Source organism: Colossoma macropomum, unplaced genomic scaffold (genome assembly GCF_904425465.1).
Source record: "Colossoma macropomum unplaced genomic scaffold, Colossoma_macropomum, whole genome shotgun sequence".
Classification (NCBI taxonomy): domain Eukaryota; kingdom Metazoa; phylum Chordata; class Actinopteri; order Characiformes; family Serrasalmidae; genus Colossoma; species Colossoma macropomum.
The window spans coordinates 17,441,700-17,468,200 of NW_023494809.1; the positions used below are offsets into that span (position 1 = coordinate 17,441,700).

The 26,501-nt window shown below is 37.7% G+C and overlaps 3 protein-coding genes across 6 annotated transcripts; 1 reads left to right on the forward strand and 2 right to left on the reverse strand.

The window, feature by feature from the left end:
• Nucleotides 1–1,810: 1,810 nt before the first annotated feature.
• Nucleotides 1,811–13,598, forward strand: zfx (zinc finger protein X-linked). 3 transcript variants are annotated; one of them, XM_036558841.1, is made up of 9 exons: nt 1,811–1,894; nt 3,533–3,634; nt 5,053–5,379; nt 6,281–6,433; nt 7,337–7,474; nt 8,032–8,166; nt 9,883–10,032; nt 10,245–10,307; nt 10,624–13,598. In XM_036558841.1, the coding sequence occupies exons 2-9, from the start codon at nt 3,568–3,570 to the stop codon at nt 11,859–11,861; spliced, it is 2,271 nt and encodes a 756-aa protein (XP_036414734.1). In that variant the 5' UTR covers nt 1,811–1,894; nt 3,533–3,567; the 3' UTR covers nt 11,862–13,598. The 3 variants fall into 3 exon arrangements, with proteins under 3 accessions (XP_036414734.1, XP_036414736.1, XP_036414735.1); XM_036558842.1 differs by having other exon boundaries at nt 1,876–1,947; XM_036558843.1 differs by lacking the exon at nt 10,245–10,307 and having other exon boundaries at nt 10,624–11,861.
• Nucleotides 13,372–19,263, reverse strand: ptgdsb.1 (prostaglandin D2 synthase b, tandem duplicate 1). Of its 2 annotated transcripts, XM_036558847.1 has the most exons (7): nt 17,881–19,263; nt 17,421–17,706; nt 17,055–17,194; nt 16,539–16,618; nt 15,432–15,545; nt 15,220–15,321; nt 13,372–14,212 (listed from the first exon to the last, which is right to left on the reverse strand). In XM_036558847.1, exons 2-7 carry the CDS (start codon nt 17,502–17,504, stop codon nt 14,202–14,204), a joined length of 531 nt encoding a protein of 176 aa, XP_036414740.1. In that variant the 5' UTR covers nt 17,505–17,706; nt 17,881–19,263; the 3' UTR covers nt 13,372–14,201. The 2 variants fall into 2 exon arrangements, with proteins under 2 accessions (XP_036414740.1, XP_036414739.1); XM_036558846.1 differs by having other exon boundaries at nt 17,421–19,263.
• Nucleotides 19,264–19,654: 391 nt separating this feature from the next.
• Nucleotides 19,655–26,304, reverse strand: c8g (complement component 8, gamma polypeptide). The gene is made up of 7 exons (XM_036558844.1): nt 25,970–26,304; nt 25,592–25,737; nt 23,627–23,697; nt 21,824–21,931; nt 21,412–21,513; nt 21,266–21,301; nt 19,655–19,765 (listed from the first exon to the last, which is right to left on the reverse strand). Exons 1-7 carry the CDS (start codon nt 26,132–26,134, stop codon nt 19,755–19,757), a joined length of 639 nt encoding a protein of 212 aa, XP_036414737.1. The 5' UTR covers nt 26,135–26,304; the 3' UTR covers nt 19,655–19,754.
• Between the last annotated feature and the right edge of the window lie 197 nt (nt 26,305–26,501).

The following is a 26,501-nucleotide window of genomic DNA, read 5'->3' on the forward strand; positions in this document are numbered from 1 at the left end:
ATATCTTGAAGTCTTGAGGGTTGGCAGGTTTTATTAGTTTGCTGACAAATATTGAACTTGGCCTTTTAAATTTAAATTACTTTTTTGAGTGACATTTTCTTTGAGGGGTTTTTTTTGACAAAAAATAGTTTATTGAAGGGGAATTCTCACAAGTTTGCATAATCAAGTTATTTCACATGCAAACAAATTTATTCACAGTGGTTTGATGTGAAATGCTCCACTATAGCTGTTCTTGTAGTCAGAGTTGTTTGCAGTGGTGGTCTTAACATGTCTCTAAAAGCTACATTTATTTAAAAAACAAAACAAACACCTTGCATTAAATGCTCATGAAAATGTTGCGTGATGCTGGAGACGCGGTTTTATGATGGTATATGATTTTGGCCTAAAACATTTTTCTTTAATCCATTCATAGTGGAGGGGTACATGCACGGCGCTGAGGTAAACCATAGGTTACCATAGAAAACTCTTACTACTATTTAACCATCAACAATACATATAAACACTCGTGACGTGCAGGCTCTGAGTAGGTTCAGTGGTTAAATAAAAATGACTTGTGTTGTATCAAGACCCCTGGGTTCCTATCACCATCACTGGAAAGAAATCGGAGTTGATATGTTTCTTTACATTGAACCGTTTTACATCCAATCACTCTGAATGACTGTTCGCACCTTAACAACTGAATTACGCAAGAATTCTGGAAAACGAGGTGGAATTCCCCTTTAAAGGATACATTTGAGCTATGGCCAGAAAGCTGAAAAAATGTTGCTTCCATTGCTAAATATGGAGTGCATTCAAAATAAAGATTTTTAGATTTTTTTTTTATTACGAGTAATATCAAGAGTCCACACCAATGTGTTCATGTGGAGAGGGATGTATAAAATAGCCAAGCTAATGTAAAATGTATTTTTCTTGTAATCGGTAACTTTCATAGAGCTAGGTTTTAAGTGTAGTCTTAAGAACACACTGGAAAAAGATGCTTATGCCTTACTATAGCACCATTGGCAATGTGTTTAACACATCTCATATAATCTGTCTGAAAAATTAGGTATCTTTGATGATTTAGTGCTGGCAAAATTGGTGTTTTTATGAACAAGTAACAAGTAAAACGATGCAAATTAAAGTCTGTTTAGGTTCGTAGCTAAGCAAAACCGAAAACGGCACGAATAAGTTACCGATGTTTACACGCTAGCAAGAGCATCGATACGTTCCCAAGTGTCAAATAAAGCTAATCCAAGGGTAAAAATGGCAGATAGCAATGATCATATTGTTCTGAAATTGATATAATGTAGATTTCTTACGATAACTCTGGCTGATGAGAGGCATTAATGTAAGGTTAGAGCTACGGGCTGAACTTAAAAACCAATATGCTCAACTAGCCTGCTAATCCCCGCAGCTAGTTGGCTAACGGTTTAACAGCGATTAAAATGATCTAAACAAACCCCTCATTTCGATATTTGGTCAGCAAGACGGAAAGGCGACGACGTTGGTATTCTTATCCAGACAAAATACTTTTACTGTATAATTTAAACGCTGAAAAATATGAATTTGTATGGACGCTGACTACAGTGTCAGCCCCCCTCCCGTATTCCCCTAACTTACAGCTCCACAGCTGGAACTTTAAGCTTCAAGCGGCAGTCTGAGCACTAAATGCATTTTGTGTATTTTAAGCTATGTAGCTTTTTAAATGCAGTACAGATCTTCAAAAATCCACTCAAAAAATCAAAACAGTCCGAAGCCTCAGGCTGCGTCGCCTCTGGGAGCGCATTAGTGGAGGTAAAGGAAAGTTTGGGCCCCTCCCAGCGGCCGGCGGCCCGCCCTGCTCACACCCGGTCCCGCCTGAGCTCTGCCCGAGTCTGGGGGAGAACCGTGCGGGCCTGGAGAGTGGTGGAAAAAGGTAGGCCGCTCCATAACCGTATCAGGTTAAAAAGACATTAAGACGCTGCTCAGGTAAATAGTACTGGCGCCGTATCAGCTGACAACGATGTAAGATTCTGAATATTATCTGCTCTTTTCTAGTTTTATAGGATTAGCTTCGTAGCTGCAGCTAGGCCTTCGTTAGCGAGGCCTTGCGAGGCCTGAGGAAGGCCGCAACGGCGAACAGTTATAAACCCGAGTTCACTGTTTGAGTTTTTATGGATCATTAACGCGTTGGTAAAGACTCACTGTACTTATAAACAAACACAAATGCACAAATATAGGTGTTCATGTGTGTTTATTTATTATAGTTTATTGTTTTTTATTAATTCAATATGGCGGCGACTGCAGCGGTGGGCGGGGAATCTGTCGGCGGTTCTCAGCGCCATTACAGGCGGCTTCAGCTGCTGCTCCGCCCCGCTACGCTTAACCGCTGAGACAGCCCTGTAAATAACTGTAACATGTTGTAAACACAGTTAAAATGACCTAAATGCAGCTCAAATGCTTTAAAACCGATAAAATATTTTGCATGCTGAAATACTCTAAATACGTAAAACACTAAATGCAGTTTAAAACCCTTCAGAGACGGATAAATAACTCTAAATGCAGGAAAAATGCTCTGTACGGATTAAATAGTCTAAAAGCCCATGACATACTAAATTCAGTCCTTTAAATACAGATAAAATACTCTAAATGCAGGGCTCTGTATACACATAAAATGCTTTAAAATACTCCAAATTCAGGTGTAAAGCTCTATGAACAGATATTGTAATTTACAAAACTTTTCATACAAATACCTTTAATGCAAGTAAAATATTATTTTAGTTAAGTAAAAAAAAACAAAAAAAAAACTAGCAGCTAGATAAAGAATAAATGCATTATGCAGATAAAATGCTGAATACAGTAAAAATGCTATAAAATAGACAAAATGATTCAAATTCAAATGAAATTCTCAATGCAGATACAATAACTTGAAATGCAATATTTTAAATAGAGAAAGTGATCTAAAAACATAAAATGCTGTAAATACATACAATTCTCTAAATACAGTTAAAATACTTTTAATACAAATTAAATGCTAAACTGCAATTAAAATGATTAAAATTCTAATGTAATCCTCTAAATGTAGATGAAAAGTTGTGAATGTAGATACAGTACGCTAAATGCAGTTTAAAAAAACAAGAAGCCCTAAATTCAGCCACTTCAAATAAAGTACTTTAAATGCATTCAACCTACTTTACATAAAGATAATGAAGGCAAATTAAGTACTCTTCAGTTTTAATATTGTCCTTTGAGCACCGTCATGACAGTTTAGCATCTGATAAGCTGAGAGGTTTATCGTTGCTTTATCAGTGCATAAATTACACAGACACAATTTCCTCTTGTGTCTTCAGGCCACTCAATTTCCTTCCTTCCTTCCTAAACTTCTAAAGCATGGCTATTTAGTTAGAAAAATTATGAACCTGTAAATAAATGAAGGAAAATGAATAAAACCTTAGCAGACCTAGATAATAAAAATGTAGATAGTAAAAGGGACATTTCTCATTTTCTTTTAAAACTATTGTGTTGATCCTACTCATGATTTTGATTGCCGTGTTTTCTTTGGTCTCCGCCGCAGGATTTAAATTATTATGCAGATTATCAAAGGGGTCAATGGACGAAGATGTGACGACCCTCTCTCTCCACACCCACCAGCCCAAAATCATATTCCGTGGGTCAGGTAAAGTAACAGTATTGGGGGAAAGTTTATTCTTTCTTAGGCTGATATAGTCTGTGTGCATATGTAACTTGAAAGTTTGTAGACATCCAGGGTTTCTTCTGAAATGCAGGGTAGTAATGTGCCCCTTTGCTGCAGTAAAAGCCTCCACTCTTCTGGGAAGGCTTTACACTATATGTAGGATTTGGTTTTGATTGCATTCAGCCACAAGAGCATTAGTGAGGTCAGGTACTCATGTTGGATAATTAATTCTGGATCACGAACATCACTCCAACTCATCCCAAAGGTATTGGATGGAGCCCCATCAGGGCCAGCACCAAGACAATGAATTGGATGTTGCATGAAATTCTGATGGGGATAGTAATTTGTGTAACTCGTACCTTGTAACTACCTAGGTGACCTAAATAAAATCGTCCAGTATAGGGGTGCTACAGCAAAGGCGTGCCACAGCATTATCACCAACAAAAGCGTAGCAATAAGACAATCCAATCTAAATATGTCTGGCAAGCTTTCGAGTCTGGCATGTCAGCTGTTTTCAGTGGCTAGGGTAATCCATGACACAAAATCTAATTAGATAATAAGAAAGACTTTATTTGTTACTCAGACTTAGAAAGCTAATTTAGACACCTTGGATTTTTGCTGAGTTTAATAGACATTGCATTCTTCCCACAGCGTTTAATCCAAATCCTTTCTCTCCTCTCATCTTTGATTTTGGAGATGAGTAAGATTTGATAATTAGAGTATGTGATGTATAAATTCCTCACACACAAGACTCTGGGGCATTGTTCTAAGCTATGATCGGGCAGTCAGTATTAAGAAAAAAGCCTGGAAGTAATCTACCCACCAAAATGTTTAACAACAGTGAGGGTATGATGTGTTCATGTGCAGCTACTCCAGGGTGTTCCCTTCTTTTGGTCAGTGCTTTTCTATGGAAAGTATGCATAAAAAATGAGCCCAGTGGATGCATTTTAAAGTAGCTGAATTCACTCATTAGAAGGGCTGTCTGGATGCTTTTTGTAGACTTACATTCTGGTAATTTTCCAATTTGAATGTCTTGAACAGCTATTTTAAAGGGTAATTCTGTTAATGTTGCTAAATTTCAGCATCATTACATAATTAAAATGTAAACAAAGTCATTTAAAGTGGTTTGTTTTTTTTATGTTTATTGTATAGAAACTGAGTCATATTGCATATTGAACATATTGTATATTTGTATTGTAAACATTGTGACCCCTGGTTCCTATCACCAACACTGTAAGTTTCTCTAGCACGGAAAATTTCACACCACTTTGAATAACTGTGTTTACATCTTTTCAAATTATTGGCCCAGAAATAAAAAAAATGGTGTAATTCCCCTTTACGTTGGAGAAAGGTGCCAGTAAACAAAATGTATGATTATAAGACATTTGTGTGTATTCCAGGTGGGGATGGTGAAGCTGAGGAGGACGAGGTTGCCGTGGAGCTGCAGGGGACAGTCCTGGTATCTGCTGTAGAAGGGGATGATGAGATGGAAGTGCATGGTTTTGCTCCTGAGGAGCTGGTCATCCAGGACGGCATTGAGGACGTGGTGGCCGAGTATGTTCAGTGCACGCAGGAAGAGGATGAAGGCCTGGGCACCGTAGCTGTGGAAACCTGCGTGATGTCACCCGACGTGGCTCTGGAAGACGAGGGCCTGCAGGTGGACGTTCTCACGGCCGCTGAAGTGCACGGGGATCCGGAAACGTGTGGCGATTACCTTATGATTTCCTGTGAGTGATAGTGCCCATAGCAGTTCACATCTATAAGTCTATGATCAGGGATGACAGGATTCTCAGAAATGCAAGCACATATGTTCATTTAAGTTTGTAATTACAGGCACATAAATTAATGTTAAAAAGTTTGTAATCCAATTTGATGTCGATTATATAGTAGTGCTCAAAAATGTGTAATCAATGTTTTCAACAATATAAAAGCAATTTGGTTGTAGATCAGTGTATAAAATTAATCTAATATGCTCATCCTGAACAATCATACAAGTTTCAAATGAGTAGTAGGACTCTTAAGAAGGTGTAAATTAAAATGAACAAATGTTAGATATGTGTATGTGTGTGTGTGTGTGTATATATATATATCTATGTATATACATCTGTTCAAAGGAAAACAAGTATCGCCAAAATAGTAACTTTACGGGAAAGGGCAAAAACAGTCCTTGCTTTTAATGTAAGTTAATGTAAAGAGATTTTATTCCAAGCAGTTTTGTAGTATTTCTATTGCTCCATTCATTATGAAATTTTCACCCAATGTAAAGGACATCTGCCATGCTCACATAATGGAGAAAAGTAAAAATAATATATTTATATATGTAGTTTATGATGTTTTAATTTATATTTAATATGTTATCAACATGATGACTTTTGAAGGATTTCTCACCTAATATCTTACCATAGCAATGAAAGAACTGCGTAATGTTTTGCTCTTTTTCTGCAGGACACCCTGGCCTTTTGTTATATCTAGGTTTAGCTGATATTTACTTAGTTATGATAATAGTTAAGTTATGATAACTTACTTAGGTTAGAAGATAAAAGAGCAAGAACTAGTGTGACAGCCAGTCATGGAAAGAAGGCAGTAATTCTTTTGATCCTCATTTGTGCCTGTTCTTTGTTTTTGCAGTGGATGAAACTGGAAAGATTGTTTCAGATGAAGCTGCAAAGATCACAGTTGAGGGCGCTCTGCAGGACCAGGAGGATGGAGAAAAGGATGATGAGGGTCAAGAGGTCATCAAAGTTTACATCCTTAAGGCTGACTCAGGAGAGGATGATCTGGGTGAGTCAGGTTTCCGTCCACTTTGATAAATGACACTGATTGTGTTTACAATGTGAATGAATTTGACTTGCAGATTACGGCTGATTAGTTTTTATATGCCTCTAAATTTGGCAATCTGATGAAAATATATAGCATCTGTATGTTAATCCAAACCAAAACTTGTGTACATGCATGGAGTGGCATTTCCTTTCAACAGTTAACATGTTTATGAGTTCTTTACACTGGTTTATCATCTTTCTAGAGTTTACAGTTGGCCTACTTATGTGTTTAAAGGGGATTTTTCAGAATTTCTTAATAATTTAAGATGTCATTCAGACTTGTTTGAGGTGAAATGCTTCGTTCTGTGCTTCGAATCAGAGTTGTTCACAGGTGTGATGATAGGAACCTCTCATGCCTCAGACATTTTATATACTAGTTAGCATGATAGTTTTTGTCTTATGGGGCCAAAGTGCAATGTTTTTGGTGTGCTGGGGGGGCCGAAAATACAAAACAGTATACAAATAAAGAAGGTAGGTGGGTTTCAAATCGCATTTTGAAAAATGTACTTTATAACATTACACTAAAATACTTTAAAACTTAAAAAAAATGTATATAGTATAAAAATATGTTTGTGCTCTCATTGGGTAAGGTGGTGGGGTTCTGATTGTGAAGTTGGATTCAAATGTTTGTATGGTGATAATTCTTACATTTAACTGACTGTTGAAGATGTACATCACGTCTTTCGATTGGATGGAATTTTAATTTACATTATGTTTAAGCACATTAAGTGTTTATGTGAAGTTTTTTAAATCTGTTTGACATTTTAGTTGGAATTTTAAAGGATTATTAGGCTGTATGTACACAGAGTTTTTCTTCTGTTTGAATGAAGAATGAACTAATTTGAATTGCTTGTGTATTTTGAAGGTGGCACGGTGGATATAGGAGATGCTGATATTGATGTGGCTGATAGTGTGGAACTGGTGGACCCCTCAGGGCTGCCCATCAGAGAGAAAATGGTCTACATGACAATGGGGGAAGCCAATCAAAACCAGGATGACATCAGTGAGTCATTTTTTGTGACTGTATGTATGTAGAGTGCTAGAGGAACTGCACTGCCTGTCAAAAGTTTGATGACACTTTGCCATCTTTTAGTATTGTTAGATTTTCGCTGTGAGATGCAATTCAGTAAGAAGCAAATACATGCAAATGATTTGTTATAAAGCAACTATGTGTTAATGATTTGGGTGTATTTATCTTCAACACCTCATGTTTGTCAAAGTGTTTTCCTTGGTATGAAGAGCAGATTTTGCCTAAATAGTGCTTTGACAGTTTTCTTTTCCGATCTATTGTTAAAAGCATGTATTGAAACTCTTTTGGTCCAGAGGTGGTTTAAACACCTAAAATGTTTAAGTAGTTAGGATTTTGGCAGTTGTTCCTTCAGTTTTGCAGGTTTTGAAAAGAAAGTTGACAAGATCTTATCAGTTTCTGTTTAATATGTTTAGTTGTTGCAAACCGACAGCAAACCGACAGAAAACCTTTGTGGTAATTACATTTAAATAAATCCAGTGAATGGAACTCTGCTTTGTGTATGTGCTGAGAGGCTGTGTCTCTCCTGACAGATGTTGCTAAGATCACTGATGAAGTGTACATGGAAGTGGTGGTGGAGGGTGAGGATCCTGCCAATCATCAGCGGCCATTTGATAACACCTCACTCAGCAAGGACTTCATGCCCGTCGCCTGGGCAGCCGCTTATGGTTAGTCAGCACTACACACTAACGTGCTTGGGGCCCAGTTCATCACTATACTGTCAGAAAAAAAAAGGCCCCATCTTGGTAAATTTTAGTCCCCCAAGTTACAAACCATGCACATGTATCCTCAAAGGTACAACAAAGTCCCTAAGGTTTATAAGGTTGGTTTATCTTAAAATTTTTGTGTACCTTATTGTATTTGAAATTGTTTAAGGTAGAAAAATAGTCAGTGCAACTTACCAAATATAACTGCAACAAAATAAGGTACAGTTACATTCCCTTACATAAGGTACCTAAAAATACTCTTGAGGGTATTATCCCAGCAACAGCGTTCCTTTTTTCTCAGTTTACTTTACGAATGCTGTAAAGGATCTCTGCAGAGGTTAACATTTTATCTCTTCTGACACTGCTAAACTCTACAGTGCTCTACCAGAGCAAAAATAAAGCTTGGATTAGAAATGAGGACTTTTCATTCGACTCGGACTGGAAAAATTTTACCCTGAAAAAAACACAAACAAAACAATTAAATCAAATGAGGGCTGACAGCGTTTATATAATAAGTATTAAAATACTTTGTTTCCAAACGTATGTGTATGACTTCTACCTGGAGTACATGTGATGTTAAAATGAAAGAAGCAAAGCAACTTGAAACAGTTGGCTAGCATTTAGTTTGGGTAACTAAGTATTTTAGTTAGGTAGCGCAATTCATGGTATACTGATGATGTCATGAAGTCATGCTGCCACCATTTTGTTAAGCAACTTTAAGTTCATTCTGCAGTATAGTAATTACTCAATTTAAAATTTTGAAAGCATATTACGCAGCATATTTGAGTATATTGCCTTGATTTTATTTATTTTTTTGCTGCAGTGATAACAAATGTAAACTGAAATCTAAACAGCTGAGATTTCCCACAGTGTTCCCTCTGCTGCTTCCTAAACCACATACTAGCACACTAAACAGTATGTAAAAACAGTGCAGTGCCATTAGAAGTGTAGTAGGTGAAGTACAGAAGTGTGTGGTTTGGGACTCAGCATTTATTACTTGCCCTTTGATAAGGTGATTTAGGGTTATCAGAATATCCTACCTAAACTATTATTGGACTCGGCCATCTTGTTGTTGTTGTTTTAGCGGAACCGGCTTAACCCAACAACGAGTGCTTGCAGCAGAAAAAAACACAAATGTGAAAAGGGCCTGTCCAGCCCACGTAATGGGAGCAATGTTTATCCACCAAATGTAATATATTACATTTCCAACATGTTGAAATATCTTTGAGGGGACCAAAATATCCATATTATGTTTCAGCATTTTTATATCAGAATGTCTTAACTATCAGCATGTTTTTGAAGAGATGACATGTTTGAAAATTTCATAGTTTGGATATTTTCAGTCTTGATACTGTTAACATGCTATGTAGGGTTAAACCATAGCTATGAAATTAATGTACAGATTTATCTATGATGTCACTGTCATTTTAGATAGAGTTCAGAATTTGTAATACTTTTCCTGATGTTGAGCAGCAATCCAATGCTTCATTTTTGTGATGTATATACTCTTTTAGTATATTAGTACTATTAAAGGAGTCATATTGAGAGTAATCAGTGTTCTTTTTGTGAAAGATTTTGGTTGAAAACTGACTACTGGTGCTTTATAATGATTATAGCTAATACCATTAGGCTTAATTACATTCATTTCAGTCTGAAATGTAATAAATGTGTTCTCAGGTGGGGAGGAGGCTGAAAGTTGTGAGAACAGAAATGGAGCAGCCAGCGCTGTGTTACACATTGAAGAGTCTGAAATGATAGAGAAGCTCAACCGTCAACGAAGCAAGAACAAGAGCAAAAAACGCTCTGAATCACGTCATATCCAAACAGGTACTGTCTCTGCAAACTCACACCAAATTGACAGACAAAAATTAAATGGTGCCATCACTTAGAACCCTTAGAAGTCAAGAGTTGTACCTTTGGTTTCCTATACTATTTAAATCGAATTACATATTTAATACCTTTCTGAGTTACGCAATTACATTTGCAACCCAAATAATAATAATAATAATCTTTTATTTATATACTGTTTTTCATTTTAGATACAAAATCTCTACAAAAGTGCATTACACAAGAAGATAAGCGAAACATCGGAAAGTATCACGGTCTGAATTACAAAACACCATAATTACAAATAATAGAATAAAAAGGAAACCCAGTACTATATATATATATATATATATATATATATATATATATATATGTATGTATGTATGTATGTATGTATGTGTATGTATGTATTTATTAGCCTGAACAAATATGTTTTTAATCTGCATTTTAAAAACACCAAACGAGCTTGCACTCCTAATATTATTCTCGAGAATGCAAAAAGTCATTTCAGATGTCAAGTGTCAGCACCTGAAATGATCAATTGAGTGTGTTTGATTACTAATATCTCTTTTGGTTTGCTTTTCTCCTCAGCAATTATCATTGGGCCATATGGCCAGCCACTCACAGTGTACCCCTGCATGTTATGTGGGAAGAAATTCAAGTCGCGTGGTTTCCTGAAGCGGCACACCAAGAACCACCACCAGGATGTGATAAACAAGAAGAAATACCAGTGCACAGACTGTGATTTCACAACCAATAAAAAAGCTAGTCTCCACAACCACATGGAGATCCACGCTCTGAACAGCAAGGCTGCTCCATTCGAGTGTGAGACGTGTGGTAAAGATTTCCACCAGCAGGCAGCGCTCTTCTCCCACCGGCTGCAGCACCACCACCGGGAGACAAAGCTGCAAATCCCACCACCATCTACCAAAATGTACAGCTGCAAGTTCTGCGATTACGAAACAGCAGAGCAGGGTCTGCTCAATCGGCACCTGCTGGCTGTGCATAGCAAAAACTTTCCTCACATTTGCGTGGAGTGCGGGAAGGGCTTTCGGCATCCGTCTGAGCTGAAAAAACACATGAGAACTCATACAGGGGAGAAGCCCTACTCCTGCCTCTACTGCGACTACAAATCGGCCGATTCCTCCAACCTGAAGACCCATGTGAAGACCAAGCACAGCAAAGAGATGCCCTACAAGTGCGACCGCTGTTTCCAGACATTTGCTGAAGCTGAGGAGCTCCAGCAGCATGCTCTTACGCACGAAGAGGCTAAAAGCCACCAGTGCGCCCACTGCGAGCACCGCAGTTCCAACTCCAGCGATTTGAAACGTCACATCATTTCTGTTCATACCAAAGACTACCCGCACAAATGCGACGTTTGCGGCAAAGGCTTCCACCGGCCGTCTGAGTTAAAAAAGCACTCAGCTGCCCACAAGGCCAAAAAACTGCACCAGTGCCGCCACTGCAGTTTCAAAACTGCTGACCCTTTTGTGCTCAGCCGCCACATCCTGTCCGTGCACACCAAAGAGCAGCAGGCTTTTTCGGACAAAAAGGGGCTGAAGAAGGCCTTTGTGCTCGGAACTCACGGTGGTAAGAAGGTTTTGGCCACTGCAGGTGCGTCCAAAGTGCGTAGGGAACGGCGAGTGTATCAGTGTGAGTATTGTGACTACAATACAGGAGATGCTTCAGGCTTCAAGAGACACGTCATATCCATCCACACGAAGGATTACCCACACCGCTGCGACTTTTGCTCCAAGGGTTTCCGCAGACCTTCAGAGAAAAACCAGCACATAGCGCGCCACCACAAAGATCTAATGCCTGGCATGTAATGTTCTCCAAATACTGCGATCAGTAGGGCTGCATGATAGATAGTTTACTGATTGTTTTTTGCCATATTGACCTCTGCAGTGCTCATATTGCAGTATGCAATGTCTGATTGTGATATCACTAAACTGCTCTTGTGGAAGGCTGCAAGATGCAAATGCACCTCTAACTATGACATTACTCATCTGCTATTGTAGAAGGCTGCAAAATGCAAATGCATCTCTAATCATGACGTCACTAAATGCTTCATTTGCTGTGAGCGTTCTGAAGAATCAGTTGTTTTTTCATTTATATTATCTAACAGATGTAAAAAGCAAGAACACTTTGGTCAAATATATTGCAAGGCATATCACAATCACAACATAGAGCAATATAATCACAATGTAATATTTTAGCCGTATCGTGCAGCCCTAGTGGTCAGCAGGCTAGCGAGTGCATTCTAAGCAGTAAGACTGCTTTTAGCATTTTTTTTTTTTTAAATTTTATGGAGATAATGCTCACCTCAAGAATGCTGGCTAAGTGCAGTCACATGGGTCAGGGCAGTACAGTTGAGATGAAGGAGTAGAGCAGGGGTGTCCAGCTTAAATCTAAAAGGACCTTGGTCCAGCACAGATGGGTGATTTCAGGGACCAGAAGTGGGCACCTCTGGACTAGATTTCGTGGTGGAGAACATTTTTATGTTTTCTCTTTTAGCCGTTGTCTGCCTGAGTTTTTGTTCCGTTTTCTGACACACCCTTGTTATATCCGACAGTGCTGGAGATGCACCGCAGTGAGCTCGCTGGCAGCAGGAATATGTGGTAGAAGCTGTGATTCAAAATGAATTTGAAGCTTGTTTATGTTCTTGTTTTTGAATTGTTTTCATTTTCAATGTGTATTTTTGTCATTTTGTAATGACAGAGTGGTCACCCTGCAATTAGATGTTCAACAAAAATGCAAGTCCTTTCAGATTTCTAGACAGGATGGATTGGTCAGTAAAATGGAAACAATGTTTTGAAGTAGAAACCATGTGAAACCATAAGATATTGGACATCTGACCAATGAGCCCGGAGTCTGAGTTTTGCTCCAAGCGTTTCTGCAAATCCTCAGGAAAAAACAGCATGTTGTGCGTTTGAAAGGCTTCAGAACATTGTTTCTTCTACTTGTGATATAATTTTCAGTGATGTCAAAATAAGAGATTCGAACAGCTTTGTTCACAGTATAAACCACCAGGTACTGGACATCTGCCTGATGATTCAGTATAAAAAATGTCTTTCAGCTCTTGTCAAATCCAAAACACCATCTTCTAGAATACTGGTATGTAGCGCAAAACTGATGTAAACAAAGCCTTTAAAAATCATGGATCAACTATAAAAGAGTGAGGATATACCATGAAATAAAATCATGGATCAGCAAATGGAGCAAACTTTTGCTTACCTGCTTTTTAGCATCTCCATCAAAATATCATGTTAATGTTCACCGCAAATGTAAAAATCCTAACAAAGTCAGCCATTAGTGAATGAAGAGCCAGACACCATATTATTGTTTATGTGCACATTTCAATTTTATGTTTGTTTGTTTAGACAACAAATATTTGGCTCATGATTGTGCATTTAAATGACGTTTCTCTGCTTTGTGGAAGTTTTCAGTTGTGTGTGTGTTGCTTGTGTTTGGTAAATTAAGATTGAGCAGTAAGATTCATAAGAGTCCTAACTGTATCTGCAGTGGCAGTGCTGGTTGATAGCTCTCTTTAGGTCTTACACAATCTTTTAATCAGAAAGTGGTTATAAGATAATAATAACAAAATAATCAGAGGATTTTAAGAACAAAATCTTCTGACCTTTAGGAGGACTAAACATGGCTTCTTGCCTGATAGGCGATAGAAACTTGAAAAGGAGAAATGCACGAGTCTGGAGCAAGCATAGCGTGTAACTTTGAATAGGTATATTCTGAAAAGAAGTGTGTATATAACATTTGTAAATACAAAATTATTAAAAAATAGAGTATTTTGTGTCTAATGTCTCCCTTTTCTTGTTTGTCATATAAAAGCCCATGTCTGATTTGTAATCAAATGAACAATGACTGTAGTGGTGCTTTGCTTAAATGATTCTGGTTAAATTAGGATGACTCAAATGTCTCTGCAGTTTTTTCTAGAAATCTAGAATCAAACCATATATCTTGTCTGGGTTATCTAAAAAGGCCTGTGATGCACTGAAATGTGAAGTGACTGCCTAAAGGCTTCCAGTAGGAATCAGTTTGCTTTACTCTTTATGCGTAAGCACAAAATGAGGTGTTGAAAGCCAGAAAAAACAGCTTGAACAAAATGTCTGCTGGAGCAACTGAAGATCTTTAAAAGTATGAGATCCATCTCAGCAAACGTCTGAAAGACAAAAATAAACATTTTTATTTGCAACAGCAGAACTTAAAATGACAGTTTGTCCAAAATCAAGTTTCCAAAAATAAAATGTAAGCAGAGTTTACCCTCCATTACCCCCAAATAGAGTTAATACATGTTTGGTGTCTAAAGTTTCTTGAGTTTTAGCACTGAAGCTATGAGGCTTTAAACTGGAGCTAATGTAGCTAAGTTAACAAGTAACGGAAGCTTATATGCTACCAATTAGCATAACGCTAACTGCATGCCTAATCATCACAGATTTGCTTCAGACTGCGTAGAGTTGTTAAGTAATCTCAGATATACCTGCTTATGTGGTATCCGACACTATGACACTGTTATCTGTAAAAATGGACAATAGAATGGACAAAATTCAAGCTTCTACTGTTTTTAGTTATGCTAGCTAACATAATTTTGTCCATTTTTGTAGATAACAGTGTGTCATGCATCGCATCTCTTTGAGGTTATTTAACAACTTTACAATACGAAGCTAGGTGTGATGATTTAGGCATGCAGTTAGCATCATGCTAATTGGTGGGGTAAAGGCTTCTGTTACTTGTTAGCTACATTAGCCTCATAGCTCCAGTGCTATGACTGGAGTTAGCTGAACATTGGTTTGGCTAATCCACTACATTTGGGGTAAGGGGTAAACTGTATTTGTATTTGTGTAAATGCAATAATTTTATGTGTTGTTATATGGATAAGGATATATATGTGCATATATTTTGCTCCTATTAAAATATATGTGCAATATATGTTGTTTTGAAATATGCTAAATATGTTTAACTGTGCTTTTCTGATATTTAAACATATATATTAACATATATGTCAATCAATTGAAATATATGTAAATATTATTTGTATATGTAGTAGGTCAGTTATATGCATGTCAAATATATATGGAAATATATTACTGAGGAAACAAATTTTGAAAAATATACCCTGCCAGCATAATCAGAATAGATCACCAAATGTGCTAAAGTGTGAAATGTTACCGTTTAGTGGCAGAATGACGATGTTCTCACGCTTGACACCCGTTTCCAGAGAGAATTCCTGGAACCTTTTCTTCAGTTCTGCGCTCAGGTCTTTGGTGCGGCCTGCAAAAAGCCACCAGCATAATAGACCAGTTTAAAGCTCATCCCCAAACAAAACAGTTAATGAGGTCAGTTGGATAATCAGGTTAGAAATCATGTCCAAGAAGTCTTACCATACAGATGGTTGAGCACTTCACTCACACCTCCTTTGGTCTTGATAGTGTGGACAAGAGCAAACTCATCAGGTTTGACATCAACCACGCGCATGTCATTATCATTCCCCCAGCCTGAGAGAGAGTAAATAATCTTTTACAACCAACGTCAGCAATTAACAATGAAATGTGCATTTTGCATGTTTTCAAGATTGGCAAGTGAGGAAAAAAAATAAACCCAACTGCAGGCTGATTTATGGGTTAGTAATCTTAGATTAGTAAGTGATTAGTAACCCTTATTATTCAATAACTACTATAAATAAATTGGTATTCACTACCAATGCGTTCTTTTTATAGAGAGAGTGAAGAACTGAAGCGTGGGACTGTATATGAATCTCTGCATATGGATTGTACAGTAGATTACTGCAGACCATAATAGACATTAATGCAGTGACTCAAAAACATGAATAGCAGAATTCAGTGCTCCTATTTTGAAAGTATTTTAAATGGCCCATACCATGGATTTTTTTCCCTCACTTGTTTAAAATAGAAGCATTTAAACATTGTTGAAAAGTAACTAAGCAGCAATAACAGCTCAGTTTGAATTCATTGTTTTTTGTGATGTAACAAAAACAAAGGCGTTCACATACATTCACTCATTCATGCTGAAGTTATAAGGAATGTTTCCACCTGGGCTGCTTTTGTATGAGGCACGGTACAGGGCAGCCAATCAGAAAAGATCTCATTTACATACATAGGTCTTAAAAAGAAAAGTAACAAAACCAGCCTGTTTAATTCTAAGGGATAAAGAAAGGGCGGAAAATGGTCATGGAAATATGAACTACGACTGTTTTGGTACATAAACCAACAATCGGACCTTAACTACAAGAGGAATGAGGGATATGAGCCCTTGTAGCCGAAGTCTTCAGTCCTTGAGTTTCACTGGGAAGTACAGGGAAACTTGCTGAAATGATCTGCAGTAACAGACTGTGTTGTTTTTATATTACAACATTTTTTTCTATTTGTGTCTTTTCTCTGTTTATATGTTTATGTTTCTATATTTTGTGTGATATTCTTACAGTATACTGTAGTGTGGAAAAAAATCTGTTAATTCAGAAGTAGGCTTACGCTTGCTGTGGAAAAAAAACTTTCCAGGAGTCTCAGTCTTTTTAGCGAGGTGGGTCATCTTATTGCAGGAGCCATCATCTCTGGGGATTAAAAAACATATAAATGTCAAACACACTGATTTCATTCATTCAGGTTTGCTGTTTCTACAAACACATTATGATGTAGGATTGCAGAAGGGATTATCAATATTTAAGGCTGACATGGACATTTAATATTCCGGTGTTTCAACTTAAGCTCAGCATTTGCCTATTAGCTTCTATTATAAGTGTGTTTTGAGTCAATAAGTTTTCTGTTGTTTTCTAAGTACAGGGAAATGTGTTGAAATAGCTGTCTGTGGTAATTGACCATATACTACAGATATGTCAGATTAAGTTGAAACATGCTGGACTGTCCTTTTAAGCCCAGTCTTCACTAAATTACATTATTAAAGGTGATCCATCATTAAAAATACTTAAATCTAGGCTTTGGATTAATCTAAACCTACTGACAGAGCAGTGAATGTAAAAGAAACTCTACTCTAGCTTAGTGTAGGTCAGGTCCAGGTCTCCATCACTCGTTGGCTCCAGAAGGGCCAGTCCCATCTTCATGCCGTCTTTATGATTGACAAACCAGCTAGCGTCTGTGGCAAAGCCAATGAGGTACCACTTCCCTTTTATCTGAGACAGAAAAAAGTCATACATTTTAGGCCTGAGGCCTCCCCACTGATAATCTGTAATTTGGAGAACTACAAAGACCACCCCTATGAAGAGTGGACCTGATTAAATGGACAATGAGTGTAGCTACAAGGTGGGTGTGCCTCATGATGTGGTTAGTGAGTATTTGTACTTAATTTCATCTGTTCCTATATGTTTATGTATTATATGAAACGAATCTGAGCTTTACCTCGTCCAGCTTGAAGCCGATCTTGGGCATGATGTCTGCGCAGGCTGCTGTAGCGCACAGCAGGAAGGCCACAAACCTCAGCATGACTGTGAATCAGCCGTTTGAGTGGAAAAGTCTTCTGTTTGTGGAAGTGAGGAGGCTAAATGTGGGGATGCAGGTGAGTCTTTTATCCTCCCTGGTTTGTGCTTTAACCCATCCCTCTCACTCACACTCCTCCCCTCAACACTCCTCACCCCCAAGTTGTTGCACAACTTACACGTGTGCAGCTTTTCAGACATATGGAACCCTGCAGGAGGACAACAGATCATAGGGGCCTGACTGTGGTGCCAACATCACGGTTTGGGGCTGTTTTGCTGCTATTGGACTAGGAGAGCTTGCCATCATAGTCAGTCTTAGTCCTTAATCCGATAGAAACGTCGAGGCAGAACCTAAATTGCGGTGTTCATGCAAGAAAGCCTACCAGCATAATAGAATTAAAGCAGGTCTGTAGAGAGGAATGGGCCAAAGATTCCTTCAGGTCAATATCCAGGACTGTTCAACAGTGATAAGAACCCTTTGGTTGCTGCTCAAATGGGTCACACCAGTTCCTGCAGTGGTTCACATACTTCTGCCAACAAGGACATTCAATGTTAGATTACTTGAGTAAATGAAGGAAAACTGTATATGTTTTATGTTATTTGTTGGCTTCTCTTTATCTAATGTTATGATTTTAAATGAAGTCCTGATCATATTTTAGGTAACATTTATGTAGAAATTCATAAAATGATAAAAGGTTCACAAAGTTCCAAGCAGCACTGTATATGGAGAACCAGTATATTGTCATATGTCTTTTTTGTATGGGACAGCTTGCTTTATTTAACATAGAGGCTCCAAGGTTCATTGAGTCCAGATGTGAAGTGGAAGAGGGGCTTTACTTACAAAACTGAAGGCAAGCCTTCAGTACTGTGCAAAATTCAGAGAGCACCCTTCATGTAGTTTCCAGTTATTCATGTTTCAACATGGGGAAAAAAAAGCAGATTTTGCGTTTTCTGCTTCTCACGATCCAAATGATCCCAAACGCATTCCGTGATGTTGAGGTCTGGACTTTGGGTTGGTCAGTCTGTTGTCCTGAGAACGCCAGCAGCTTTTTTGTTTTCTGAGTAAGAGCTTCTTAACAGCTACACATCCTTTCAGACCCATAGTGTTGTGTCTTCTCCCAGTGGAAGGATGGACTGAAGCACCTGTAATTTTTTTAGATTTGAAGCAAGAGTGGACCTTATTTTTCTCCTCACTCTCTAAGATGAAGCTTTAAGTGCTGTTTATCTGATGTGGAGAGTTTTGGTGCTTTACCAGGTGCTGCAGGTGGTTGTTAGGAGGCCCATTTTCTCCGTAGCTTTTAATCATTTTTTTTACTCTAGTTTTGGAAACTCTAGTTTTTGCGCTTATTTTCCTTTAAGTTTCTCCTTCCTTAAAAAATTGGAATATCTTTTGTAATTTATTTCTCAGTAATATTTCCTGGAAAATAAATGACTTGCACTTGGATACTTGGACTGGGGATTAAATCAATAAAAGGTGGTGAGAGGGCTCAGTTAGGTTTAGTAAGGCCCAGTTAGAATGTATATGTGATGGATGTGCCCACTGACAATTCACACATACTTTGGAGATGGAGGATGTATGTGTTCAAATGTCTAGTTCACCTTGAGGTCACACTCCACACACACATACACCTACACTTCAGGAATAGGAAAAGAAATATGAGAGTTCAATTTGAGGCCACTAGCTAAAGTGCCAGAACTTTCTGAGCCAAATCAACATATAAAGCATACTCACTTTAACACACACCTGTCCACACCATAAATATAGTATATATATATATATATATATATATATATATATATATATATATACTTCAGTCACATACTGTCAGCTGAGGGGATCAAGCTGGCGGCCTTCCGGTCACAGGGCTGGTTCCCTAACCTCCAGCCCACGACTGCCCCCCAAATGTGTTAAATTCAGCAAATAAACAGTAGGTGTGCATTACAATGTGCAGAAGTGTCTTCTCTGTAGAGGATGTTTACTTACTTTCACTTAGAAAATCAACAGTAACATAGAATTTAACCAGAGGCGCCCAAACTATGTTTATAACATAAGGACATGTATGAGATTTGTGGGGGTCAGTATAATGATTATGGCAAATGTAATCTCATTTACTTGAATGTACAAAAAACAAAAAAAAACAAAACAAAAAAAACAAATAACAACTTTGATCTCATTTATTGTTTCCATTAACTGATATGTTTATCCCTTCAAATGCACAGAAGAGGTCTCCCAGTAACACGTGGATTTGGTCATGTCTCAGGTCATAACTGAAACAGACAAAGGTAAAAAAATTCAATCATTAGCATGGATGAGCTTTTATAATACCAAAATATGTGGGCTATTACAGACAGCATGCTAACCTTAGGCATAGTTAACTAGCCAAAGACAAGCTGGTGCATCTCTCCACTACTTCCTCACTATGTTGTCTCAAGATTTCAAACTAAATATGACAGCGTGTTAAGTAATATCAAAAGCACAGAGAACAAAAAGTGGCTGTCTTATAACAGCACGTAAAAACGTTTCAAACTTTTTAACAGTATGACAACATATTAGCTAAATTATGAAGATTTTGTCACTATGCGCTTTGATGGGTATGGTCGGTACGTTTTGAACACTGAGCAACTGCATACATCATAAAACAGACTTTTAATTATAGAGAGCCTGTAAACAACAACAGTCAGTGTAACTGCATAAACTGCATAGTAACAAGTTGGTGATTGAACAGCAGTCCAGTATGACATCTTTTTACAGGTTTTACCTCCTGTTCCTTTTTAAACAACTAATCATTGTACTTTTTTCAGTCTTTTTTTAAAAGGGGTAGTTTACATGGTGCATTAAGTTTTAGAAAAATGGAGACATCCATCAGACATTGTAAAAAAATGTCTTTCATGGTTCAATTTGGATGATGTGTTATAACGATTTGTTATATTTTTGCCACAGTTTCCACCCTTACTCCAAAAACCCAGTCAGTTTACCCTGAGGTTGCACAACATCAATCAGGCAGGTTTGGAAGACAGAAAACTACATGACAGTGTCAGGAGATCTTTGTTTGGCTTTGTTTGGCTTTCTTTGTTTGGATCCAAAGTTTGCCAATCAGTAACTCTTCAGTCGAACTGACTGATCAAACAAAAAAGTGAGGACAGTGGTGTAAAAAACATTTAGAAGTAACAGAATTTCACTGATCAGTAACTGACCTTTGGGCTCTTTTCAAATAGGCTTAGCATTAACACTCCCTGCCCACTTTATTAGAAACCCCTTCACCTTGCTGGTGTGCAGTTAGAAACTGTTGATGCCCAGTTTGTATAAGCCATCCTCAGCTCTTCACCAATGGCCAGTTTCTGACCACAGAGCTGCTCTTGGCTGGATATTTTTAAATAGTGGTCTGCTCTCAACCTAGCAGTGACACTGATGTGTAAAAACTCAGCAACACCACTGTGTCCTATACACTCACACCAGCACCACACAAACTACCATGTCAGTGTCACTGATGTGCTGAGAATAATCCACCACCCAAATAATATCAGGACAACAGCAGTCCTGTTGTCAGACTCTGACCAGTGATGAATAGGGTAGAGGGGGCTATGCAGTAACAGATGGACTACAGGCTGTAACACCTACATTGAAGTGTTTCTACTAAAGTGGCCACTAAGGGCTGGACATGCAAGGTTGGTGTTTCTAATAAAGTGGTCAGTGAGTGCAAGTACAAGGTAGGTGTTTCTAATAAAGTGGCCAATAATTGAAAGTACAAGGAAAAATATCTTTCTTACCGAGAGTATACTCTTTAACTGCTGACTGACAAAACCCTGAAAAGAGAGCGATTGAAAAGAAAAAACATAGTTATGAAAAGTCTAAAGGACTAAAAATGACTAAAGTAAAAAGGACTAAAGCTTACTTATTACTATATGAGCCTTACCATAATCAGGAAACTGGAAAATGACATCCAAACCCATGTTATGTTTTTTTGCAAGTTCCTCAAATTTATCCACGATGGCATCAGGAACCTGTGTAGATCGGCCTTTAACGTGAAGAATGTTTTGTTAAATTTTAATATACAAGACATACTAGCCTACTGGATTTGTGGGGGGCTTTTGACTGGGTAGATTTTTTGGGTTCCTTTGAAATCCAAAATTCAATTTTCCTCTGTCTGGTCACTTTCTGATTAATGTGATTATGTGATCAAGTTAAATTGACCGATTAGTCACACAGCTTTTATACTCTGTTATATACAATGAATGCAATACACCATATGTTCAATTCTGTATTAATAAGCTGTAAAGTTTAATGCAATGATAAAAAACAATATATATTTCAGTCAGGCTACATACCATAGAGCTTCATGGTGATTTTCTTCATTCTCTTGTAAACCAGGATGGAATAGGAGCTGTAATCTGTGTCTATGACAGTAATCTCAGTATTCATCAATGGCATGTTACCTACAGGATGGATTACAAATGGAGATGTCAAAAATGTTATTTGTGGACTTAATCATTATAAATCATGTGGACTTAATCATTATAAATCATTGCTAGTATTATAGTTCAATCATGAAACAGTAATTAAGTTTTGTGCATTGGAGTATTAAGCGCCCTGGCAAATAAAAAATGATTTCTGTATTAAATGCCCACTTTTTGCACCTTAATATTCCTGGATTAAAAGAAAACAGCATAAAGGAACCAAAAAATGTTTACTGAAGTCTGTGTTCAACTACAAATTGTCTTGAAATACAAACCCCATTTCCAGAAAAGTTGGGAAAGTTTGTAAAATGCAATAAAAACATGCATCTGTGATTTGTTAACTCTCCTGAACCTTTGTTTAACTGACAAAAGTACAATGAAAAGATTTCCAATGCTTTCACTGACAGAGTTAATTGTTTTTGTAAATAGAAACAAATTTAGAATTTAATGCCTGCAACACCCTTAAAAAAAGTTATGACAGAGGCGTGTTTACCACTCTGTTTCATCACCTTTCCTTTTAATTACACTTTTTAATTGTTAGAGAATTAAGAATACTAATTGTTTCAGTTTTGCAAATCGAATTTTTACCCATTCTTGCTTGATACAAGACTGCAGCTGTTCAACAGTCTGTGGTCATCGTTGTCTGATTCTCCACTTCATGATGCACTATATATTTTTAATAGAAGATAGATCTGGACTGCAGGCAGGCCAGTCAAGCACACGCACTATGTGTCTATGAAGCCACACTGTTGTAGCATGTGCAGAATGAGGCCTGGCATTGTCTTGCTGAAGTAACCATGGACTTCCCAGGAAAAGACGTCATCGTGATGGCAGCAAAATCCCAATATACACCTCCTAGTAAATGCTACATTCACACATCTGCAAGTCATCTATGCTGTGGGCACTGATGCACCCCCCATACCATGACAGATGTTAGCTTTTGCATCTTTCTCTGTAAAAGTCTGGATGGTCTGCTTTGTCTTTGGCATGGAGAACTTGATGCCCATTTTTCCAAAAACAAGCTGAAACATAGACTCATCTGACCACAGCAAACATTTCCACTGTCTTTCAGAACATCTGAGATGAGCTCAGGCCCAGAGAACTTTAGAAGTTTAGCCAATTTTTGTAAATTAAGTTAGATCAATAAAATTGCTTTATTTTGAAAGAAAACTATTTTACTGTGTGGAAATACTCTCCATTTTCCTGATTTTTTGAGTGCACTGTGGCCCAGGCCAGACCTTCGTACCTAGGAGTTTTTATCTTTTCCTCTGTTTAAGTTGTTGATTGTTTCAGAAGTAATGACTGCTGTTACAACAGTCATCACACTGCTGATTACTACTGTTCTGTTTGTGTAAACAGATCTACAGGTCACTGATAAGATGATGTATTTTTCCCATTTAGGCTTTGAAAATTTATGAGCCACTTTATTAAATTCTGACCAAGAGGCATGAAAGCAATAAAAATTGAGTATTTGGCCAAGTTGGCACATAGTAGATCTGTCTCTTCATGGTTTGCATTAGTTGCAGATCCAATAACCCTTCAGTGCCATTCAGCCATTTACAGCACGTATTTTTATGCTTAGAAATAATCAAATGTTGTCACATGCCCTAAGAAAATAAATGTATCTACCAGTAGTTCTACCAGGGGAAACGAGGATCTGAACAGGTTACTGACCTTTCAGGAGGAAATGGCCAGTAATCTTGGTGGTCTCGTAATGCTGCTGGATCTCCCAACACTGATAATTACTGAAAACAGGAGGAAAAGGGATTTTTATGGTTAAATGTACACATACTTCACAATACAGTAGTAAACAGAAAACATCAGGGGTTCACAAACTTTATTTGATTCAATACGATGCAGTGGGGTCTCAATTCAATACATCTTTACATACAGCAAAACTAAGGAGTGGCTGAAAATGTGACTTTTTAATCTGATGATGTTTCCATTTTATTAGAGCATTCAGCAGTAGAGCACTTTAAACTGCAACCAACAAACCACCCTTACGGTATTACAGTACAACTCCTCTGTAACATAATGCTCATTTGCACAGCTATGCAAATGTTAAATGTTACATCATTCGGTAATATTCTGTACATAATAATTATTATATGCCTCCTCAGTGCTGCATATGCATGTGTACAGATGTTCACACATCTCTTTAGCTCCTAGGCTCTTTCTTATTTTTTTATTTTATTTTTATTTTATTTGTGCTCTAGTTAAATACCTGTTGGTAGTCTGTTTGCTTGTCTAATCTATTCAGAGAGTTTGACGAAGAAGGTATTCCTCTACAAAGACTATATAAAGAAATCATGACCAAACAGCTCTTCAACTGGCAACGGTTACTGACAGGTGAACAGAACAGTGTGCTGATTTGAGATTTAGATTTTGAAGCATGTAGTAATTGGGGAGCAAAACATTTCTTTCTGAACAGTTAAATTATATTAAGTAACTTGCCACCAAATGAATAAAACAAACAAGAACTGCATGAAGTACTATGAGTAATAATATTTGTGTGTGTCAGTCATATGAATAGACAGTGTTGATCTTATAATGTTTGTAGGCTGAAGTTAAGCCAGTGCAAATAAGAAAGATTAAAGGAACAGTTGGTGAAAATTTAACGCAAAATGTACTCGATCGGGTGGGTTTTAACTGTCATGTTTCAGCCTGCCCAGGTGTAGGCCTATTGCCACAAACATGCATTAATGTATGTTACACCCTACATGCATACAAAAATCACCATATATCATTAGAATACCTAAATCAGCGTAATAAGAGTAATGTAAAAGCTTTTGATATCTTGTGAGCTCGTTTGAAGAACAAAGTTTGGTTCCAGATTTCTCCTGGATGCCTCCAGCCATTGCATAGATTTGTTAAATTCCCTCAGAAGCACCTGATTTAATCTAATGAGGTATTGATTCGCCAAACCACATATTGGATGACAACACAATAGCCTCACACAACTTTTCTGCGATGGGGTTAAACGAACACACTGACACACATAAAATCACTGCTTGTTGTATTCATAGTATTGTATTTAATCTTTTATAAGTGTTGTTTTGAGCAAATACATTTTTACTGTACTGTATGTACAGAGATGAGCCAAAACACTATGACTACTCACAGATGATGCAAATAATGCTAATTATCCCGTAACGTCAAGCTCTTTGATATATTAGACGAAAAGCAAACAGTTGGTTCTCATAGTCGATGTATTGGATGCAGGAGAAATGGGCAGACGAGGAGACCTGAGCGACATTGACAAGAGTCAAATTGCAATGGTCAGATGACTGGGTCAGAGCATCTCCAAAATGGTAGGGCTTGTGGGGTGCTGCTGGTCAGTAGTGGCAAGCACCTATCAAAAACAGTACCTTATTTAAGTCTAATTCCGGCTTACCTTTGTCCGTTTTTGCAGATAAAAGGAACACTTTTGACACCAAACGAATCTTGGTTGATGGACTACATCCTACAGGGAAGATTATCTTTTTTGCCAAACTATTCCTTTAAAGCCTAAATTTGAGGGAAATATTAACTTTGAATACTGAAGAAAAAATAGCAAACCACAAAATTCATCAGAGCAGCAGTTGAAGCACATTCTATATGAATCAGCATCTCCCTCTAGTGGTCACTGCAGGTACTCACAGTTTTGTAAAGGTGCTCACTTTCAGAGGTGAGTTGGTGGAGGCAGGTGGTGTTAAAGTGATAGTAGTGCCTTCCACCTTAAATCCCTTCTCCAGAAGGTGCTGACATCTTGATGCCACAGTGAGCAGGTACCACTTCCCACTCATCTAGAATAGAAAACGACATGAGCGTAAAGGATGTGTTTTTTTTTTTTTTTACAGGTAGTCACTTCCCCTGTGGAAATTAAATACACTATTCTGTGTTAGTTTATTTGTCAATGTGTTCCAAAATATAAATATTGTAACCTGTTTTTAATATATGATATTTTGTTTGGATATTCAGCTGTTATTCATTATGATTGGCCAAAATAATTGATGAATATATGCTGGTAAAAAATACCTGATGGATGTCAATGTCTTTAGCCGGCGTGATCTCTTCTTCAGGTTTTTCTTTCTTTTTGTCTTTAGGCTTTGGCTTGAATCGCGTCCTTCTTCCATCCACAGGATCAAACACGCTCAGCCCCAGCAACGCCAGCAGCAAAACGCACACACAGATCCGCATCATATCTAAATGTAAGTCCACTCTGTTCACTTTTTCATTCACGATAAACTGGTGACTGGGCCCTTTTCTGTGTTTTAGTCTGTTCTGAATATTTCCTCTCACAGTTCTGTCCTAGTTTGTCTGCTAGTTATCTGTTGGAGTCTTTCTCAAACTCAGAGTTGACACACAACAAACAGAATGTAACCCCCACTTAGTTTATCATTAACATCCCATTACTGGAACAAGACAAGACAGGAGTCCCCCCATTACACACACACTAACACTCACAGACTGAAAAAAGTGATTTAACTCATTTCTACATGCATTAAATAAATTACGTAATAATAGTAATAATGAGAAGAAGTAACTTTTTATTTATATAGCATCTACA

Bases quoted from the DNA above. Each gene is read 5' to 3' on its own strand.
- zfx (XM_036558841.1), top strand. From the start codon at position 3,568: ATGGACGAAGATGTGACGACCCTCTCTCTCCACACCCACCAGCCCAAA. The intron at 3,635-5,052 runs GTAAAGTAACAG...TGTGTATTCCAG, and splicing joins AATCATATTCCGTGGGTCAG to GTGGGGATGGTGAAGCTGAG. The intron at 6,434-7,336 runs GTGAGTCAGGTT...TGTATTTTGAAG, and splicing joins CTCAGGAGAGGATGATCTGG to GTGGCACGGTGGATATAGGA.
- ptgdsb.1 (XM_036558847.1), bottom strand. From the start codon at position 17,504: ATGCTGAGGTTTGTGGCCTTCCTGCTGTGCGCTACAGCAGCCTGCGCA. The intron at 15,546-16,538 runs GTAAGCCTACTT...ACTCTCTCTCAG, and splicing joins GTTTTTTTTCCACAGCAAGC to GCTGGGGGAATGATAATGAC. The intron at 15,322-15,431 runs GTAAGACTTCTT...GGCTTTTTGCAG, and splicing joins AGTGCTCAACCATCTGTATG to GCCGCACCAAAGACCTGAGC.
- c8g (XM_036558844.1), bottom strand. From the start codon at position 26,134: ATGATGCGGATCTGTGTGTGCGTTTTGCTGCTGGCGTTGCTGGGGCTG. The intron at 21,932-23,626 runs GTCAGTAACCTG...TCCATCCTGTAG, and splicing joins TGGCCATTTCCTCCTGAAAG to GTAACATGCCATTGATGAAT. The intron at 21,302-21,411 runs GTAAGGCTCATA...CTCTCTTTTCAG, and splicing joins TTTCCAGTTTCCTGATTATG to GGTTTTGTCAGTCAGCAGTT.